At 40.0% G+C, this 22389-nt stretch overlaps 1 protein-coding gene and 1 long non-coding RNA gene across 3 annotated transcripts; one reads left to right on the forward strand and one right to left on the reverse strand.

Moving 5' to 3' along the window:
• Window positions 1-1511: 1511 nt before the first annotated feature.
• Window positions 1512-13003, reverse strand: CACYBP (calcyclin binding protein). Of its 2 annotated transcripts, none has more exons than XM_064594286.1 (6): window positions 12864-13003; window positions 8473-8692; window positions 4846-4942; window positions 4495-4594; window positions 3160-3257; window positions 1512-2107 (listed from the first exon to the last, which is right to left on the reverse strand). In XM_064594286.1, the coding sequence occupies exons 2-6, from the start codon at window positions 8576-8578 to the stop codon at window positions 1951-1953; spliced, it is 558 nt and encodes a 185-aa protein (XP_064450356.1). In that variant the 5' UTR covers window positions 8579-8692; window positions 12864-13003; the 3' UTR covers window positions 1512-1950. The 2 variants fall into 2 exon arrangements, with proteins under 2 accessions (XP_064450356.1, XP_045733367.2); XM_045877411.3 differs by lacking the exon at window positions 12864-13003 and adding an exon at window positions 12394-12623.
• Window positions 13004-13026: 23 nt separating this feature from the next.
• On the forward strand, window positions 13027-14075 carry LOC135364735 (uncharacterized). The gene is made up of 2 exons (XR_010412334.1): window positions 13027-13370; window positions 13455-14075. It is a non-coding gene; the product is annotated as an uncharacterized LOC135364735 (long non-coding RNA).
• The last annotated feature ends 8314 nt before the right edge of the window (window positions 14076-22389 follow it).

Here is a 22389-nt window from a genome sequence, read left to right on the forward strand (position 1 = left end):
TACTGAATTCTGAATTGTCATTGCCTTTATAAAGGCCCTTTTGGTGGATGTTGCTAAGAAATGTGCATTTAAGAAAAATAATGTAAGTTCGTATCGATTCTGTACTTGTTAAATATAAGCTCCTAATGACTCGTTATTCATTACCTTTATCATATAATACATAAAAATTGCTTCAGCATATACTTTTACTCCTAAGTGATCACAGTGTTAAGACTTCTGTGGGTCTTTGGACTCCTGTCGCACTAGCAATGGAGAGTCAAAATACTGTGTTCTAAAGTCACTTGCAAGTATGTCTGTCACAACTTGATATGTTAGGTTTGTTTTCAAATGTTAGGATTACTTTTTATTTAGCTTTTAAATGTTAAAATTTTAGATGGTTCTAAAGTCGGAACTACAGACAAAAGTACACTCACAAGTATGGTTTCCATCCCACCTCGTTCTTTTCCCTACTGGTAACCATTTTTATTAGTTTTGGCTTACTCTTCTGGTTTCTTTTTGAAGTAAGTAAATACGTGTATGTCTGTGTATTCACATGTCTCACCCTTTCGGACACTAAGGTAAGTATACCATAAACAATTTTCTGCACTTTGCTTTTCCTGTATCCCGCTGATCATTCTGTGTATGTAGAAATAATCATTTCTTTTTGTGACTGTAAGGACCCCCCATGTAGACATATCTGTTTATTCAGCTAGTCCTCGATTAATTGACATTTGGGTATTTCTATTTCTTTGCATTTATCATTCATTTTTGCCATTATTTATTTTTGAGGTTATGTTAAATGTTTAACAGTTATCCTATATGTTAATTTTAAACCCTACCAATTTTTACCCTACCACTTTTACCAGATTCTATTAATTCTAGTAGTTTTGGTCAATCCTCTTGGATTTTTCCTATGTATGTTTAATCGCTTTCTCTTATCTGACAAATACAAATGGAGATCACAGGCATCTTGCTCTTTTTTGTGTGTGTGTGAGAGAATGAGAGAGAGCACGAGAGGGAGGAGGGGCAGGGAGCCCGATGCGGGACTCGATCCCGGGACTCCAGGATCATGACCTGAGCCGAAGGCAGTCGCTTAACCAACTGAGCCACCCAGGCGCCCGGCATCTTGCTCTTAACTGTGGATTTTTAGGGGGAGTAATTCTAAAAGAAATCCTCCCTTTTAATAAAAAGCCTTTCCTGGCATACTCCTGGATAGACAGAACTATTCCATTGAACAAAAACCTAATCAACTTTATTGAACATAGCAATAGATGGGATTTTTATTTATTTTTGCTTTATGGTTATTGCTTTTGAAAATCATCTGATCCATGGTAACTTACTAATTGGTACTACAGAAAGATGTTTTCCTTTTCTTGTCAAGTTTAGATTTCGTTTTTATTTCTAAGCATTTAAATCTAGAGACAAGTATTTGTGAATGGATTAGTAGGCCATGGAAATGTGTGGTATGTGTATTACTTAAGCTGCTCATAGAAAACTATGGCAACCTTGAAGCACACAGGTACGAATTTGCATTTTATGCAAAAATTCAGGTTTTATTTTTACTTATTCTTACAATTGTGGGAGCTGGTATCAGGAACTTATAGGCAAATATCAGGAACTTATAGGCAAAAACTTTTGTTTTCTACATCTTAGCTGAACAAAAATACACAATGTGGCATCATCATTAGGCAAGACTTGCTTTTTTACATTTCACACAAGAATACCATATTATCCTTTTTTGAACAAAATGCCCAGATTACTAAGGAAACCATCTTTGGAGGAAATGTTTAATAAGCATATTTTATTTAAATAAATCCTCCAGGAGGAAATGGGAGCATTCACTGCCTTTACTTAGAATAAGAAGGCTATGTAAGCAGTTATCTGTCAAATTTATCTGTGCAGCTCACCAACATTTCCTCATTGGAAACATCAATATTTCCACATCGCAGTTCCCAAAATGACTTTAAAGTCTCAAAATTCTGTGTCTCCTTTGGCTTGCTTCTCTCTTGATTCCACCCAGGCTTTATTAATGGTTCGTTTCATGTCATCATCTCCGTCTTCATAAATTTTCTTTAGAACATTCATCAATCCCTCACTAGGATCTGTTTCAGTGTCATAGGAGGGCTTTCTGTGGGAAAAAAAACACAGTTCTAAATGATCCCATTTACTGATATGGTCCTCAATATAATCAATGCTTCCAGTTCAATCCATGTCCAAGCAGGGCCAATTAACTTTATATCTTCACTTATCTCATTCAGTGCCAGATCGTGTAACTGGGCACTGAGGATTTTACAACAAGAGAAAGACATGGTCCTGTGCTCAAGTAATTTGTTCTAGATGTAAAATCAAATCAGATACATATATTTCCTAACTCTAGCCAACCAAGTGCACCCCCGGCTACAGGGGAGGAGTGGAAGGAAGGAGGAAGGCTGAATGACTCAATGTAGGGCATCGTCAGTGCAGGACATTTCAGGCAGAGGAACAGTTTGACCTAGAATGGAAATATCTTTAAATAAACACTTTTTAGAATAGCCATTAAGTAGGATAAAAATATTCTCTTTCACTCTGCACCAGTGACAATGAAACTAATTACATATGAGAAACTTCTGTGGAATTCAAAATGTTGATCTAGGTATCTGGACCTCTCTTGAGACTAATGGAATCTCTGGGAATGGACACAGAATCTGTATAGAAGCAGCACAGGTGGGGCACCCGGGTGGCTCAGTCAGTTAAGCACCCAACTCTTGCTTTTGGTTTCAGCTCAGGTCACGATCTCAGGGTGGAGATGGAGCCCCGTGTCAGTCTCCACGCTGGGCGTGGAACCTGCTTGGGATTCTCTCTCCACACTCTGCCCCCCACCGCCCCCTCCCTCATGCATGCTCACTTGCTCTCTTAAGGGGGAAAAAAAAAAGCACCACTGGCCCAGGGTTAAGAACCAATACAAAAAAGCCAACCAAAACTAAAGCCCTCCGTAAAAAGCAACTTGCTGGATCTGTGCCCTCCTTAAATACATTGACAGTAGAAAGATACAAGATGATGATTGGGTTACTCAGTGGATATTAAGAGGTAAATGGTCAAATTACAGATTATACAACTCTTACCCATAACAGCAAAGTGTTAAAAATCTACAGTCCCAGCAAAGAATACATTTAATTCTTAAAGACGTGAAAGTAAACTTACTCTTTCTCTTTGCATTCTTTTTCAACCTGAGTCAGGTAGTCCCAACGTGTGTTTTCTGCTTTCTTTCTACATAAGATAAGAACTGTATCTGTCTTGACCTGGAAGAAAAGCAGGAAAACAAGTACAACTTACAGCACATGGAGATAAGCATGGGTATTTGGAAAACATTTACGCAATCAAGTTACTATTATGTGTAGGACTGGTTTTAGGTGGTACTAATACTTAACGAATAGGACTCATGAAAGAGAACGTAGACAAGTAAAACTGGAATACCTTCAAATATAAAGACAAAAACCAAGACAAAAAAGGTATTAATGGGGTTTGTTCTTCAGGAAAGGCCTCTGTGAGGTGAAATCTGAGCTGTGGCCCAAGATCCAGAAGAAAGGGCATAGCAAGGAGAAAGGCTGTAAAACGGGATGATTCTGGTGTGTCTGACTTAAAAAGGAAAAAAGTGGTAGAATTTTGGTGATTGAAGGACAGAGTAATACAGTAAGGCGGAAATCAAAATAGTACACAACTCTTTCAACAGTGATCCATATAATTCCTAGGATTCTTTTGAGTATTTAACTATGAGATTAATGGATAAAGAAGGAAGCAGTGAGGCACAAGCTAATTAATGTTATATTCTAATACTGCCTTTAAACTGCTATAGAACTATGTAAACACAGATGGCAGAATGGCACATCTATGTACCAGATGTATTAAACCTTATTTAAGTAGAAAAGAGATTATCTGAGTTAGTGAAAAGTGTGAATAATAGTTTAAAAGGCCATTTATTTTTATAGATTTTACTACTTCTAATTAGGCTAAGTGTTTAAGCCCTCTTATGTATCAAAAATTAAGCACTTTATATATATTTCATTTCAGTATATAATTTCAACTTTGTAAGATAAACTATTCCCATTGTACAAAGGAGGAAACTGAGGCGCACAGAATGATTAAGTGAGGTACCAAAAAGTCACAACTAGTAAGTGGCAAAACTGGCATGAAAACTCAAGTCTCACTCTTAACCAATTTTAAAAGTTTATTCCCTTCTTGATTTTAATGCAATATTCTTAGAATAATCTATTCTTCTAGAGGCAAGAGTTGACACAGGCCAGATAGTTATTATTTTAGGTTTCTGGTGCAGCTACTTAATTCTGCCATTACAGCGCAATCACAGGCCCAGACAACACATAAACAAGTGAGCACAGGCGTGTTCCAATAATATAGCCATCAGGCTATAGTTTGCTGATCCCTGTTACAGAGGATAAATTAATTCTAGTTCCTCTCAATTCTAAATCAACCAGGTTCAATTTAATGAGGTTTCACAATATGACAAAAAAGTAAACTTACTTTTTTTGAACTGCCTTCCACAGAGATGGGTTTTAAGAGATTGTTCACAATCATGGAGTAACTCTTCCCATTTAGATTCTTTACCAAAAGATCAAATGACCTATAATACAATAGTGAATACATTATCTTTCTGGCTCTATGAGAGGTGCTCTATAGCTCTTGTGGAAAAAAGCCACAAGTTTTATTTTAGGATGTGCATTTGGCCATCCCTGGTGATAAGATTAGCCTCTTCAAAGCAGGTGTAAAGGAAAATTCTAAATTTAAGCAGGTTTAGAAACTGAAAAGAAGAGAACCAGTAATAAAGCAATCTCTGACTTAATGATCACTATATTTCCCATCGTGAGAACTCACCTCTCTGTGAAATGCACCTGCACATTCTCGGTGGGGACCTGATGAACTCCAGTTAAGGTAATGTAGATTTTCACAAACTTATCTGACTGATCCCATCCTAGTAACAACAAAAAAGGGACATGAGTAAAGTCTCATACTATCTCTAGAACAATAAATGCATATGGCTCCTAAAACTGGAGGAAACTAAATTCTGGAATAGAAACACAGGAAAAATTAAAATATAAGAAACTTTCTAGATGGAGAAATTGAGCTTCATAGCAGTTAAGTAATCTACAAAGTTAGGCATCTAGCTAGTGGTAAAACTTGGATTCAAATCCAGGTTTACTGAACACAAAGCCCATTTTTTGAAGGGGGGGAATCAGAGGGGAGACGAACCATGAGAGACTATGGACTCTGGGAAACAAACTGAGGGTTTTAGAGGGGAGGAGGGTGGAGGGAGGGGTTAGCCTGGTGATGGGTATTAAGGAGGGCACGTATTGAATGGAGCACTGGGTGTTATATGCAAACAATGAATCATGGAACACTACATCAAAAACTAATGATGTAATGTATGGTGATTAACATAACATAAAAAAAAGAGGAGCCCATTTTTCTAACACCACTCACACAAACTCAAAATGGATGAAAATGTGAGACATGAAACCATAAGCTCCTAGAAGAGAACATCCACAACAATGTCTCTGGCACTGGCCATAGCAACATTTTTCTAGATGCGGCTCCTGAGGCAAGGGAAACAAAGCAAAAACAGTACGACTATACTAAAATAAAAAGCTGCACATAAAAGGATCACCAATAAAATGAAAAGGCAACCTAGTGAATGGGAAAAGATATTTGCAAATGATCTATCTGGTAAGGGGTTAATATTGCAAAATACAGAAGAACTTGCATACAACTCAACACCAAAAGCCCCCAAATGATCAAATTAAAAAATGAGCAGAGGACCTGAATAGACATTTCCCCAAAGACAACATACAGTTAGCCAACAGACACATAAAAAGATGCTCAACATCACTAATCATCAGGGAAATACCAATCAAAACAGTGAGATGTCACCTTACATCTGTCAGAATGGTTAGAATTAAAAAACAAACAAAACCCCAAAAACCTGAAATAACAAATGTGGGTATGGATGTGGAGAAAAAGGAACCCTTGTACACTGTTGGTGGGAATGTACCAATGTAAATTGGTACAGCCAGTGTGGAAAACAGTATGGAAGTTGCTCAGAAAATTCAAAATAGGGCGCCTGGGTGGCTCAGTTGGTTAAGCAACTGCCTTCGGCTCAGGTCATGATCCTGGAGTCCCTGGATTGAGTCCCGCATCGGGCTCCCTGCTCGGCAGGGAGTCTGCTTCTCCCTCTGACCCTCCCCCCTCTCATGTGCTCTCTCTCATTCTCTCTGTCTCAAATAAATAAATAAAATCTTTAAAAAAAAAAAAAGAAAATTCAAAATAGATATGCCATTATGATTCAGTAATTCCACTACTGGGTATTTACTCGTGTAAAATGAAAACACTAACTTTAAAAGATACATGTACCCCTGCAGCATTATTTATAATAGCCAAGAGAGGGAAGCAACCTAAGTGTCTGTCAACAGATGAATGGATAAAGATGTAGTATATATGACAATGGAATTATTACTCAGCCGTAAAAAAGGAGATCTTGCAATCCATCCAGAACAGCATGGATGGACCTACAGAGTATTATGCTAAGTGAAGTCAGTCAAATGGAGAAAAGTCAAATAGCATATGCTTTCATTTTATGTTGAATCTAAAAAACCAACAAAAGCAGAAATAGACCCATAAACACTGAGAACAAACCAATGGTTGCCAGGGTTAAGGGGAGGAGATAGGCACAGTGGTAAAGGGGAGTGGGAGGTACAGGCTTCCAGTTATGGAATGAATAAAGTGGGGAGAATAAAAGGTACGGCACAGGGAATATACATGATACTGTAATAGCACTGTACGTGATACCTGAGGTGAGCACAGCCTAACAGAGGTGCTGGATCATTACGCTGTACACCTGAACGTATGTCTCACTGTGGGTCAACTATACTCAAAAAAATTAAAAGAGCAGCTCATTTTCTTTTTGTGGAAATTTTGTCCTATACCTAAATATCAATAATTCACTACTAAACTGGATGTCTAAACATCAGTATTATCTAACTTCATAATCATTTCTACTTCTCTAAACAGTTCAAAGGCAATCATTGCTTTCTCAATTCCCTTCACTGACACAGTAAAATACAGAGTCCCGATCATCCAAATCTAATTTGACTAACCTAGATGAATTCTGTCAACTAAAAACATACAAACTTCACATAAAAAGTGAATAAAAATGAATAATGAATATTGTATATATAGGCTCTCTGTATATCCTTGACTGTTCCTTAGTCCTATAGAAAAAGTGTAGTGTTAATTTAAAAAAAAGACATCCTAGAAGGTTCTGCAGACCTTCATCTAGTTTCTTCCCATTCATTCGATCCATCCTCCACATTGAGGACAGTTTCTCCCTTAACACAAATCAAGGCTGCTGGGCATATGCCATAATCCTACAAGCTCAGACCAGCTTCCTTTGGTCGAATAAGTACACAGCATATCTCCTTATTGTACTATACTACATCTCTCTTTTTAAAAATAGATTTTATCTATTTGAGAGAGAAAGAGCACACACAAGAGGGGCGAGGGACTTCCCGCTGATTGGGAAGCCCAATGCGGGACTGGATGCTGGGACTCTGGGATCATGATCGGAGCCGAAGGCAGTCACTTACTGAACTGAGCCACCCAGGCGCCCACTATACTACATCTCTTAAGCACAACACACACTACTTTTCATTATGACAATACGGAAAATACATGCTGCCTTTCATGGCTCTATGCATGTCCTCTGCTCACTCGATCCCCCCTCCTTTTCTTACACTTGCCGAACTCACCCTTCAAACTCAAATGTCTAAGTCTCCATTACATCAGCTGTATTCCCACAAAACTTCACAAACCTCTATTCACTTCATTCGAGCAAATATTAATTACTATGTGCTAGATACTGGGAGCACAAAGAAAAATGACTGCCCCTCCCCTCAAGAGAGCTCATCAGATTCAAGTTGCACTGTTCCAAAATGATCTACTGAGAGAAAATGGTATCATTACATGTTATGGTATTAGTTGTATGTCTGTGTCCTAACCACACCATGAGCAAGGACTGGGTCTTGGTCACTGTGTATCCACAAGCCCAAGCACAACAGTGGCATAGAATTGGCACTCAGAAATGTTTCTCAGATTTGCCTCAATTCCTTTCCTTAGATAATACTGGTGGTTGTTAGGCAAAATAAAATGCAAAACAGGATTAAAACAAGAAGCTGTATTCCTTATATGCTGAACATATTTCAGAATAGGTTCATTCTTGTTGCTACTCGTTACAGAAGATCATCTTGCTCTTGTTGATAGCTTTTAAATCTATTCTTTCCTTTTTCATCTCTTCCAAAGCATCTTAATAAATAACAGTAGGTCTTCTCTTTCAAACTACCAAAAACAAACACTGAGACTATTTTAAAAATTGACTTTGTTAGTGGGTCACTACTCACGAATAAGTTCCTGGGAGGCAGAAAGAACTGGATATAGGATAGGGAGTCATACCGTAATTACTGATTTTCACTGTATATCCTGTTGTAATGGGAGCAACCACAGCAGCTGGCTTTTCACTGTCAAGAAGTTCTGCTTTTCTCTGTGATTTCTGCTGCATCTTGTTCTTGATTTCTGTCTCAATCTTGGATTTTTCAGCTGTAAGGGCATCACGTACTCTTTTTCTAGTGGCTTTTTCCAGCAGCACCTTCACCTCTTCTAAATCTTTCTGTAGCTGTGTTAAAATAGAAGGAAGTTAGCTATGATAAATAAAATAATTACTGGATATTGTGCCTATTGGTCATTTCAGTTTACTGAAGAGCTAAGAATTAAGAGATTCATTTAAATTTTCCAGGGTTGGGTTGCAACCTGAGATTCTTTTCTCAGCCTATTGAACTGTAAATAACTGAAGCTTCCTATTTTTTTTTTTTAAAGGAAAACTAAATCTTAAACTAACAGTAATTAATCAAGCCTAAATTTTCCAGTTTGGTAGCTGCCTTTGTTTTAGAACGGTTTATTGACAAGATACTGTTGTGATTCATAAAGTTCGATGAAGGAATCTGAAGAAAAATTTATGGATTTCCTTATAACATCTGTTCCTAGTCATCAGGTATTAGGAATTTTAAAAATCTTAAAATAAAAAAGATGAGTGAATACATGATGAACATGGTGAAATGCTACAGCAACTTTACTGAGGTAGTCTACTTTCTGTGATTGTTCCTCACTGGTTCCTACCCCAAATACTACACATTAAAAAGTTTGCGTTTTTAAGAGATAAAAAAAATAAAGACATTTCAGCTTTTAAGAAAAAGTCTTGTTCTGAATCTCCAGGTTAACGTTGCAGTCAAAAGTCTGGGTCTTGGTTGCACCACAGAGGAGAAAAACCTAGGCAAACAATCCAAAATGCGACACAGTCCTGATCACTGAAAAAAACCACCTGTTCTTTTCTCCTCATGCCAATACATTGCCTACCAGTGTCTATTTCTACTTTCTAGAGAGAGGGCCAACATTTTATGACGTTCAAGAGTTAAAGACACTATTAGATAATTATAATTAATCAGCTTAAAACCTTTCCCCCGTTATCCTCTGACATACTGCAAATGCATAAGATCCTTACAAACAAGGGTTTCATTTTTCTTAAAATAACTTTACATTCTGGCTTGATAATAGCAATTTGACATTATATACTATAGCCTCAGAGCATATAAAAAAACCTCAATATAAAAATCTTTAAATGCTTGATAACTCAGTATAATGTCCAAGTGGAATTTTAAAGTCTTTGTTTCTTAAGTCTTACAAAATGTAATAACAGAAAAACAAATGCTTTTTACCCTTATCCATTTAACTCTGACGCCCTCATTTCACTTATCAGTAACTACTAGGATGTTTATTATCTACTCCTCTCACCCCAAAACCCATACTGCTAAGACAAAGAATCCTGCAATTTCATCTTTTGAGAACAGAACCAAGATGCCTTCGTTCAAAGCAGTATCTTATTATGATCTTAAAAATTCACAGATTCTATTACCAATATGATAAAAATATTGAAATGTAAAAACAGTGTATTTGTTCCTCAGTAAGGATTCAGTTAACAACAACAAAAAATAGAAAATATATCAAGTCTTAAACAAGATGTTTTATTTCTTGACTGGATAGGAATCTTTTTTCTAGCAGGCTTCTTAACTCTGAGAATTAAGCAAGGGATTCTCAGTCCCTCTTTACAGCCAGTTTTGGCTCTCTTGTACTACAAAAGGAAGGGAGCCACTCTAAGTCTGAAGCAACCTTCCAACAGGCCTGTTTTTAATTCCACAGTTCTATTATTTGCAGACCTGAAACCAGTAAAATTGATCCCTTTGGTACTTTTCCTGCACACATACTTGAAGATGTCATAGATAAAGCAGTTTCTCATCTAATTTACCTTAGCATTCATTTGTTTTCCTTATGCAACATCACGCATCCCTTTTATCCCCACCCATAAACACATTCAAGCTTTTTCTTCTCTGAGTTCTTCACCAGGAAGCACTGAAACCAAAGTGCCTCAAAATGAGCAAAGGACTTGAACACAGCCATCAAGCACATGAAAAGATGCTCGACAATCTTAGTCATTTAGGAAATGCACATCAAAATCACAATAGGATGGCTAACATCAACCCCCCTCCCCCAAATAACAAGTGTTAAGAGGGTGGGCAGATATTGGTACCTTCATACGTAACTTATGGGAATGTAAAGTGGTGCAGCCACTTTGAAAGAGTTCACAGGCTCCTACAATTCCACTCTTGGGTACGTACCTCACAGAATTGAAAATACATGTCCACATAAGAAGCTGTACACAGTATTCATAGCGGCATAGTTCATAATAGCCAAAAATCAATCATCCAAATGTCCATCAACTGATAAAGGAGAAACAAAATGTGGTATATCCATATAATGGAATACTATTCGGCCATAAAAAGGAACACCTGCCACACCATGGATGAACTAGAGATTATCTTAAGTGAAAAGAGCCAAAAGCAAAAGGCCACATTCTGTAAGATTCCATTTACATGAAATGTCCTGAATAGGCGAATCCATGAGACAAAGTAATTAGTGGTTGCTGGAGGGAGCGGAAGTACGAAGGGACTGCTTAACAGACACTTAATAGGTCTCTTTTGGGGATGATGAAAATATGGAATTATACAGTAGTGATAGTTGTGCAACACTAAATGTACTAAAAATAGACACTTTAAAATGGCTAAACAGTGAATTTTATATCAAACAAAAACAACCTCTGAAGTGTCCCTAAGTGTATTTTAAAGTACCTCAACTGAGAAAAATCCCTTATTTCGAAGAGGATTAATAACTGAGCTATCCACATGTGTGACTGTGAAGTCACTGCAGAGACTGTTTCCTCAGGGCACACGGACACCCAAGGCCTATCTTTAACACGTAACATAAACCTGGGGCAAGGTATCCAGTATAATACACACATACACACACACATTTTCTTCATTTAAAGATGTTTCCAAGTCAAGTATGGGATTTCTTGGCCTTGTTCATATTGAGGAAGAGATCTCCAGAAAACAAATCTAGTTAATACCCAACACTTTACTGTGAATAACAGTATCATGTACTGACATCCTACTTAGGCCAGGAAAAGAGCAATGCAAGTATTATTCTTATTGTGTAACTGTGCAAACTAAGTCTTCAAAAAAGTTAAGACGCCCCTGGTTCAGAGTTCATAGACCTTAAAAGAGAAAAAGGCTATTTCCCACCGCTAGTTACAACCTTTCAATTTATTTTTAAAACGCATCTAGCAGATTGCTGTTTGCCAAGCACTGTTTTCAACATTTAGGACTATTAGCTGGTCTAACTATGAAATGGATACTACTGTGGCACAGAGACGCGCAATAACTTGCCCGAAGTAACCCAGCTACTCATGTGCACTGAGAAAACAGGACTAGGAGAAGTCAAGTGCTGGAAGCAAAGACTTCTCACCTTCCAACCGCCTTCTAGGGTGGAATGACCCTCGGTTTCTGCAAAAGCAGCTTCACCTTCCCGGGCTCGTCTAGCAGGGGCTGACGGAGCCTGAGGAAAACGTGAAGGTGACCAGCTCGCCCAGGTCCACCGCGGGCACTACCTGCAGCCGGGGACCGCGACACTGCCCCGAGCACCCAGCCCGCGGGGCAGGGACCACCGGCAAGGCCGGGGCTGAGCGCCGGGTGTCCATCGACAACTTTCCCGGGGCAACGGAGGCCGGAAGCCGGGGGAGGCCGCTGCGGGTGGGCGGCTGGGCGGCCGAGAAGAAGCTCAGGGACCCGACGACACAGGAGGGAGCTAGGGAGGCGGCCGCCGGGCACCTCAGCTAGGGATACAGGGCGGGGAGCGGGCGCGAGTACGGGGCGACGGCGCTCAAAGCCCCGCACGGCCGAAGTGAGGAAGATGAAGCCGGACCCTTACCTCTTCCAAAGCTGAAGCCATGGTCGGGCTGATTAGGCAAGGCCCGAGCTGCAGACACGCAGGGGAGAGAACAGGAAACACCGCACCGAACGCGCTTACCCGGACGCAGGCCCCACCCGCACGAGTCGCAGCTCTCCAAGCCTGCGCGCACACCCGACCCGGCGCGAGACCCGGCCCGCCTCCCGCACGCGGCGCCTCTGGAACCTTCGCGAGTCCCTCGCCGCCCCACCACCCCCTAGCCCCCCCTCCCGCGCGCGCGCGCACCGCCCGCCTCCCTTAGCCCCGCCCCGCCGAACCTGGCCCCGCCCCGCCCGCCGAGCCTCCTAGCAACGCTCAACTCTCGCGAGCAAACCAGCAGCTCGAGAAGAGTAACGCCTCTTCCTCCCCGCCCGGGCAACTGTACGTGTTATACTTTGACCTCGCGTGTCCCGGCTGCGCAGACGCAGCTCAGAACCGCTGTCTTGGCGTACCTTAACGCAACCCCGGAAATAACGTACTGGTCTTCGGGGGTCCAAATCGGAAGTTGACTAGAGAGTTGGCTGATTCCGTCCCCTCTAGGGCACCGGGTCGGCTAGGCAGCCATCTTATCTAAAGCTAATTTGTGAGCGTCTGTGAGAAAAGGACCAAAGAGGGGGAGAAGGGGCAGCCTTTTTATGCCAAAACAGGAAAGAATGAAGACGGTCAGCGTGGAGAATCCTGAAGGGAATAGTTCGATTTTCAGTGGGTTCTGACGCTCTGGAGACGTCACCACGATGTAGCATCTGCGATGTGGTGGCATCATCACGGAGCGCCACGGGCGGTGGGGTTCTGGCCACGTGACGGGACCCAGTAGCGCTGCCAGGGGTTAAAGCGTCTGCCAGGCTCCCCGGTCTTCCGCCGCAATTGTGGCTCCCCCTTTGTTCCTTGACTGTTGAATTGCTTCTGCGGTACCGTCGTCCCTTCACCGAACATTCTGCAACTCTCTAATTCTAACCCAGGTTTGAATTCGATCTGAGGCTGTTAACCAGAGAAAATGTAGGCTGAGTTTTCCTGGGATTACATTATGTTCCTCCTCTTTTCAGATTATTTTAGCCTTGGGCACCCTTAAAACGTCTGCAACAGGATTGGGAACAAACAGTAATCTCTGGGAAATCAAATAACCCTCACTCAGCTTTATCGCCCGAGGCAACGATTAGAAGTCTGAGAAGGAAAAAAGCTACTAGAAAAATGCAGGCTGGCCATTGTCATGGTGAAGAAGCTTCTGGAGTGCAGTACAAAAATAGACAAACTGCAATTACTTATAAGATGCATGAATGTCACGGACCTGACGTTAAGGGAAAGAAGCCAGATAGAGTTTACATCGTTTGGTTTTATTGAAATGAAGTGTAAAACCAGCAAAAGTCATTAGTTATGGTGTTAAAAATCAGGATAGTCTTTCCTTGGATGGGGAGGACAATGACAAACCACAAGGAGGCTTTTGAGGTTTATATAATGTCCTATGTCTTGATTTGGATGTTGGTTGCAGGTATGTTCCCTTTGTAGAAATTTCATGGAGCTATACACTGGAGTGCAATTTTTTTTTTTTTGTATGTTACACTTAGCTAAAAGTTATATTTAAGTAGGCAGGAATTTTCCCAAGAAGATGAAATGTTACACTGATACAATTGTCAAAATTGATAGAATGAACTCCTAAGTTCTGTGCATTTTGTTGTATGTTAATTATTCCTGTTTCTTAAAAAGTTGTCCAGCCCAAAGCCTGGAATTACTTATACTTAATTAAATAAGAACAAATAGCCCATTGCACTGCACAAAAGGTTGACCTAATGCAGTGATTTTTCTGATTTGCTTGATTATACACCTGGGGCAACTCCCCCTACTGCCAGATAGCCTAAATAGAGATTTGATGTATGTATGTATGTATGTGTTTATTTTTATTACTGGTCTTTTTTTAAACTTTAAATTCAAGTTAGTCAACATATAGTGTAGTATTGGTTTCAGGAGTAAAATTTTGTGATTCATCACTTACATATAATACCCAGTGCCCATCCCAACAAGTGCCCTCCTTACCATCACCCATTTTATCCCATCCAGTAACCATGGGTTTGTTCTCTGTATTTAAGAGTCTCTTATGGTTTGCTTTCCTCTCTGTTTTTATCTTACTTTATTTTTCTTTCCCTTCCCCCATGTTCATGTTTTGTTTCTTAAATTCCACATAAGAATGAAATCATAATGGTATTTGCCTTTCTCTGACTTATTTCGCTTAGCATAATATACTCTAGTTCCATCCACATTGTTGCAAATGGCAAGATTTCATTCCTTTTGATGGCTGCATAATATTCCTTTGTATATATGAACCACATCTTTATCCATTCATCAGTTGATGGACTTCTGGGCTCTTTCCATAGTTTGGCTATTGTGGACATTGCTGCTATAAACATTGGGGTGCAGGTGCCCCTTCGGATCATTACATTTGTATCTTTGGGGTAAATATCCAGTAGTGCAATTGCTTGGTCATAGGGTAGTTCTATTTTTAACTAAACTTAGAAGATTTTAAATACCATCTATTATCCAGTGACTCCCAAATCAGTGTCTTCAGCAACACCTCTCCTCTGAGCTCCAGACTCTGTCTCTACTTGGATGTCTGAGAAGTACATCCAATTTAGCTTATCTGAAAAAAAAAACAAAAACAAAAACTGCACACACACACAACAAAAATCTCCTCCCAATCATCTTCTCACCTCAAATCAGTTTCTCCAATTATTCTCCCGCTCTGTGAATGGTTACCTCCTGCTCCTAATTGCTCAGGCCAAGGAATCATACTTGAGTCTTCAATCTCAGGTCCTACCTCCCATCCTATAGCAAGATTTAGTGTCCTTATCTACAAAATATGTGGATAATCAAACCACTTCTCACAACCTCCACTGCTACCACTGAAGACCAAGCCGTAATTATTTTATCTGGATGTTTTAGCCTCTTAACTGGTTTCTTTCCACCCCCCCCCCCCCCGGCCCCGTGCCTTTACAGTTTTCCACAGAGCAGCCAGAGTAATCTTTTCAAATCATTATATCCCTTTGGTAAACAACCTCCCAATAACTTCCTGTTGGGCTTAGACTAAGCGCAGACTCCTTACCATGACCTAACATATACTATATGATCTTATCTCACCTTTATGATGAGTATCATGTCTCGTCTCACAGAACTCTTCTCTCACTGCTCCTCCCTCTCCCTGGTTTAAGCATTGGCATGTTGTCCTTGAATCCACAGAGTTTGCCCTCACCTCAAAGTCTGTACTCTATGCTGTTCTCTCTGAAGTGCTTTTCCTCCAGACCATCCCGTAGATCATCCCGTAGATCTTCATTTTACTCAAGTCTCTCAAAAGTAACCCTAAGGGCTGCTCTTCCCAGCTGTATTAGTTAGGTTTCGATCAGAGAAGCAGAATCAGTAGCAGATACTTATTGCAAGGAATTAACCTATACAATTGTTAGAACTGGCTAAGCAAGTCCAAAATCCTTAGGCCACACAAGCAAAAATGGATTATAGGCAGGCTGGGTGCCATGAGAACAGGTTGAAGCTTTGAGCCACAGAAGTCAGGGAAGGAAGAATTCCATTCTTCTCTCAAGTAAATCTCAGCCCTGTATTAAGGCCTTTCAACTGACTCAATTAGCCCCACCCAGATTATCCCAGATAATCTCCCTCAAAGCTAAATGATTAAGAGCTTTAATTACTATGTGCACAATACACAGCAACACTTACTTTTTGGCTGAATCACGGGGGAGTGTAGGCTAGCCAAGTTTACATATCAAAAACCATCCTATCAACCTCATCCCCATCACTCACCATTTCTCTCCACCCTCTTACCCTGTTTTTCTTCATAGTACTTATTAATACCTGCAATTTATTAGTCTTCCCAACAGTCACTCTCAATTGGGGGCAATTGTGGACATTTTGCTTACTCCTTCCTCCCAGACATTTGGCAATGTCTAGAGACATTTTTGGTTGTCACAACTGGCAAAATACTACTAATATCTAGTGGGGAGAGGGCAGGGATGCTACTAAATATCCTACAGTATGCACAACAGCCCCCACAAGAAAGAACTCTTTGGCCCAAAATGTCAGTAGTTTTCTCTGAGTTTGAGAAAAATTCCGTGTTAAAGTTAAAACTTCTGAGGTAGGATCTTTTTGTTCACCTCATTTCTAGCACTTAGAGACTGGCACATTAGGCAGTCAGTAAATTTGCTTGAATTAATTTAATACACCTGGCAATCTGCATTTTATTTTTATTTTTGTCATTTAAATACTACAATTTCTATTTGGTGAGCCCGTGCTAAAGCCTGAACTTCCTTGCAAATTTTCCTTGCAAGTAAACTTTTAAAAGATTTTGTTCTGTCTGCCTTTGACAGTAATCAAAAGTTTTGTTATGGTAGAATTTCAAAAAGGTGAAATCAAGAATCCCTCGCAAATATAAAAGGAACATGTGACAAATATTTTATTCAACTCACTTAATGAGGGAACCAGTAAAATGTTAAAACTGTTATCAAAGTGTATTTGCATAATGGATCCTTAGAGGCAATTTATTTCTATTTTTTTAAAGATTTTATTTGAGAGAGAGTGGGGGGTGGGGCAGAGGGAGAGCATCTCAAGCAGACTCCACACTGAGCATGGAGCCTAAAACGGGGCTCGATCTCACAACGCTTAGATCATGACCTGAGCCGAAACCAAGAATTGAACGCTCAACAGACTGAGCCACACGGGCACTCCTAAGTGCCTGTAGTTTAACAAGGGAATGTTAATGTAGGGTTGCAAAGTTAGATACAAACTGGCTAATGTCCTACCAGGGTAATAAGCCATATATAACCTTTGGAGTATCCATTCCACTGAAAAGAAAGTAGGGATTTGCATCCCTACTGGACATAAATCTACAATTTAACATGTAACTTCACTAAGTCTAGGACCTTTAATCAGTAGTGAACAGTGAATTTCATTTCCTGTTCACGTTAAGAACACTCATGACTTCTAACTACCAAATTCAGTAGATTTTTGTGAATAATTTTGCTATTTTACTTTTTACATAAAATTTCTCATTTTTTAAAATACCACATGGGTCAGGGGGCTCCGGGCTGTCTCAGTTGGAAGAGCATGCAACTCTTGATCTCAGGGTAGTGAGTCTGAGCTCCATATTGGCTGTAGAGATGACTAAAAAACAAACAAACAGAAAAACATTAAAAAAATAAAAACAAATTAAAAATACCACATGGGCCAAACAAAAGAGGTCTGTAGTCTGGGTTTGAACCACAAACTGTAATTCTACAATCTCTGTTTAATATTCTTAATACATGAATTGTAAGAGGAGCTGACTAATCTCTTGGATTTCACTTAGGTTCCATGGACTCCCAGAACAAAATGCAAATTGGGATTCTCTGTACCCTGCCTCCACTTCCGAGAACTCCTCTGGAGTTTGGCTTGAGTTATGCTCTCACCCACTGTGCTGTACTTTGAAAGACTTGCAGCAACTACCTACCTCATCCAGGATTAGCCAATTCGATTTTTTTTTTTTAAAGATTTTATTTATTTATTTGAGACAGAGAGAATGAGAGACAGAGAGCATGAGAGGGAGGAGGGTCAGAGGGAGAAGCAGACTCCCTGCCGAGCAGGGAGCCCGATGCGGGACTCGATCCAGGGACTCCAGGATCATGACCTGAGCCAAAGGCAGTCGCTTAACCAACTGAGCCACCCAGGCGCCCTAGCCAATTCGATTTTTGCAAGACTTTGGAATTGGGACCTGGAGATGCCAGTCCATCTCTGCCGGTCACTTGAAGAGTAAACATGTGAACTTGGTAGTTGTGCACTTAGAAGCAGGAAAACTTGTTTTCAGAGGGAGAAGCAGCAGTAGATAAGCATTACCTGGCGAGATGAGCAGAAGCATGATTAAGAAACAGTTGCTTAAGTTCCTGATGGCATTCCAGTCCTTGTCCCGGCGCCTCTTCAGGCCCCACTGTTTGACCTTTATGAGATGAATACACCTATTCCTTTCTTTTTTTTTTTTTTAAGATTTTATTTTTATTTATTTGACAGAGAGAGACAGCTAGAGAAGGAACACAAGCGGGGGAGGGAAAGGGAGAAGGAGAAGCAGGCTTCCCGCTGAGCAGGGAGCCCCATGTGGGGCTCGATCCCAGGACCCTGGGATCATGACCTGAGCCGAAGGCAGTCGCTTAACGACTGAGCCACCCAGGCGCCCCACACCTATTCCTTTTAATTAATTGCCTTATTATTATTAAACTAGCTGTGAGTGTCTGGTACGTACAACCAAGGAATCTCTATATAGAGAAGAAGGCCCTTGGCAGTGCTGCGTCACAGGATCTTTCTGCAGGGGATAGCCCGCAGCAAACTCCTGGCATATCCTTTCTTTCTAAATGGACTGGAGTCTAGGGTCCGTTCAGAAGTGTTACATAAGGGGCGCCTGGGTGGCTCAGTCAGTTGAGCGTCTGCCTTCGGCTCAGGTCGTGATCCCAGGGTCCTGGGATCGAGCCCCACCTCGGGCTCCCTGCTCAGTGGGAAGCCTGCTTCTCCTTCTCCCTTTCCCTCTGCCTGCCGCTCCCCCTGCTTGTGTGCTCTCTCTCTGTCAAATAAATAAAATCTTAAAAAAAAAGTGTTACAGGGCGCCTGGGTGGCTCAGTTGGTTAAGCGACTGCCTTCGGCTCAGGTCATGATCCTGGAGTCCCTGGATCGAGTCCCGCATTGGGCTCTCTGCTCGGCAGGGAACGTGCTTCTCCCTCTGACCCTACCCCCTCTCATGTGCTCTCTTTCTCTCTCTCATTCTCTCTGTCTCAAATAAATAAATAAAATCTTAAAAAAAAAGTGTTACATAAACATTGGGTTCAGATGATTCAGAATAAAGTTAACTAGAAACAAATACAAAAGACGTGTATGGACTTCAGAACAAATGTTTATTACTGCTTAATGGGGCCAAAGGGGCAACACAAAGCATTGAAAACATCACTGACTCACAAAAAGTCACCTTGTTACCTTCTTGGTTGAATTTATTTCACAAGGCTTCATTCACACATGAAAACAAGATAATAATCCAAGTTCATAACTGTTATAAAAGTAAACATTTGCTGGGACAATGTACAATAAATTGCACTTTTCTTAACAAGCATTACATTTACACTGATAGCCTGTACTATACATAATACATGGAATTATGGAAACAGCTACTTGGTCAGTGATTACAAAGGCTGCTCACTCATGTTTCTTTTGTAGTCAGTCAGCACTGTTTGGGCCAATCAACTCCTTTATTCTAGAACCTGTATTCATTAGAGAAGTCATGGACAAAATCATAGAAGTCACAAAAATAAATGGTACAGAATTTCTACTACCTCCTCAGCAAGGGAAAGGTAGGAGTTGAAAGAAGGGAAGTGATGCTGATTGAGAAACTTCTTCCTTCATTTGAACTGAGGATCCATACAGTATGCAAAATACCAAAAATGGAGAATATGGTGCAAAAGGCTATTGGGTCATCTTGGATTCTGGACCATCTCCAGCTTTATTCTTGTGCTTTCATGACACCAGAGTCTTGATGCATTTATATATTTATAATTAAGTTGCCTATATTTTATTCCATATATAATATATAGTTATTAAAAGTTACATTTTAACAGAAAATATTTTACATGGTAACTTATTGCCAATGAAAAAGGAAAGTAACTTAAAATGTTTATTTTCTACTCAATGATTCTTTTTTCTTAAAGTTTTCCGAACACTACTAATGATAAACCAAGGATGGAGGTGGGGAGAATGGGACATGTTGATGAAGATGTTTTTATAACAGGTAACGAATTCCTTTGGAGATACGCTTGACATGTAGTCTTTTAGATGGAAGCTGGGAAGGGGACACCTGACAGCTGACTGGAGTCACTCGGCCACTTGTCAACATCCGCTTTTCTCGTTACAACTCACGATCGTCATCTGTTGAGATGCAGCCCACGTGGAAGCATTCATTTTGGTAACTTCTGAGAGAGAAGGAAATCCCTAAAATGAAGGGCTTTGCGTGTGTTACATGGAAGTCACTGTAAGAGAGGAGGGCTGTTCTCGAGCAGTTCTAGTGCAGTGTGGCACCAGGAGGTCAACCAGAGGGAAAGACTGGCCACGTGTGTATTCAGGGGCGTGGTACCTGGCCGTACAAAGAGGCAGGGATCCTCTATGTAAAATTCTACCAGTCACGCACACACACAAATCAAACAGTGTTCAAATCGAACAACAGCGGTTGTCCGTTCTCTCATTTACTTGTAATTGAAGCAAGAAAATCAGCTATTTAAGAGTCTGGATTTTTTTTAAAGAGTAAGTTCTACAACAGAATCCTCTTGTTAAGTAATTAAAAGTGTTCTTTCCCAGAGAGAGAAAACAAGGTATCTAATTTTTTTAAACGCTCCCCTTTCCCTGCAAGGGATCCTGAAATAGGACAACCACCTTAGCAGAATCGTTAGTGGGCTGACTGCAGCTAAAGAAAACTCAATCCCTTATGTTACACGTGTAGGCCCCATCCTCAGTAACTGATGAGCTCCTTTCAGGATCTCTCATCTCATGCCCTGAACTGTGCATTCTCTTGTTTTTCTCATTTTCACTGGGAAATAAAGCCACTAGTTATTAACTGGAAAATATTTTAAGAAAATGGAGTAGGGGCTTGAGAAAAATATTAATATATGGTATAGAATGACAATTTTGGATAAAAAAGATAAGTATTATTATTCACTATCCCAACATCAGTCCAAAGATTGCTTTTGTACTTTACTTTGGAAATTTAAGAAAGCCAATGAAGAAATTATGAACTGAATAGCTGGGAGAGGGAAAGAGAGAGCGTGGTTGTATGGAAAGAGAGGCCAGAGGCCTATATGACATTCCTATTAGTGTTTCTGATAGGTACTCACACACAGAACATTAGGTAACTGAGAATTTCTTTGCATTAAATTATATGTAACTAAATATAACCAAATTGTGTCATGGCTCAGGGTGTGAAGCTAGCAAACATATGCACTGCAAAATTCAGCTGAGTTTTTTTCAGCTTCAAAGAATGTGTTAAACAAGAGTCTCAAGATATAAAAGCTAATGAACTGAATTATCAAATTGAAATTCATTCCTTTTATTTATTCTGCAGAGTTAAATGAAAAGATAAATCATCACTCTTCAGAATACTGCAAGTGTTGGATTTCTGGAGGAATGTTTCATACAACATATCCCAGGAAAAGATGAAAAACACTCTAGAATATTTGGAAATTTCCTAGCTGTCTGGGCTGATTGATGTCTTTCTAAAAGAAATTCAAGAGAAGAGTAGCAATTTTTAAATATATTTCAAAATAAGTGAAATTAAAACTAACAAGTTACTTAATACAGGGATGCATGAGTTTTCAAACAATACATGGGGAAGGACTGGGGTGGTGCTATTATAATATGTTGAATGAATAATCATATCATATACCAAATTTTGAATTTTCTTTCTATCTAGTATTGCTACTGACCCAAAGGCATTGCAGTGAGGAACAGTTTAGACTTATGGTACCAATACACATACCTAAGTATGATATGGAACTGGAGAAGAAAAAAAAACCTATAGATTGCCATTAAAATCTTTTGACAGAGTTAAGAGAAAATGCAAAAAGACAGATTACACATTTGGAATGTGTACCTGGTGATTTTGTTTAAAGAAAAAAAAATGTAAGGGGCTCTGGAACTGAGCCTGGTGTACAGGCAAGGACCATACCTACGGCCATTCTATTTCTCCATCAACTACCATGTAAGGAAAAATATGCAATTTAGGCATTCTGTGGAATGTGCTGATTTTTGGAAGTTAAAAAGAGCTCTGTACAGTAAAACTATATGATTCACAAAACACAAAAGAACATCTTTAATTTAGCTGGCCATTTGATAAGGCAACTTGTACAAGGCTTCTTGGAATCAAAGCATAAAATACCAGCAAAGCTAAAAAATTATACTAAATAATTTACAGAAACAAGTACCAAGATG

The sequence above is a fragment of the Mirounga angustirostris genome, unplaced genomic scaffold (genome assembly GCF_029215605.1).
Source record: "Mirounga angustirostris isolate CCGP_5_RB_7025 unplaced genomic scaffold, mMirAng1.0.hap1 SCAF_6, whole genome shotgun sequence".
Lineage (NCBI taxonomy): Eukaryota > Metazoa > Chordata > Mammalia > Carnivora > Phocidae > Mirounga > Mirounga angustirostris.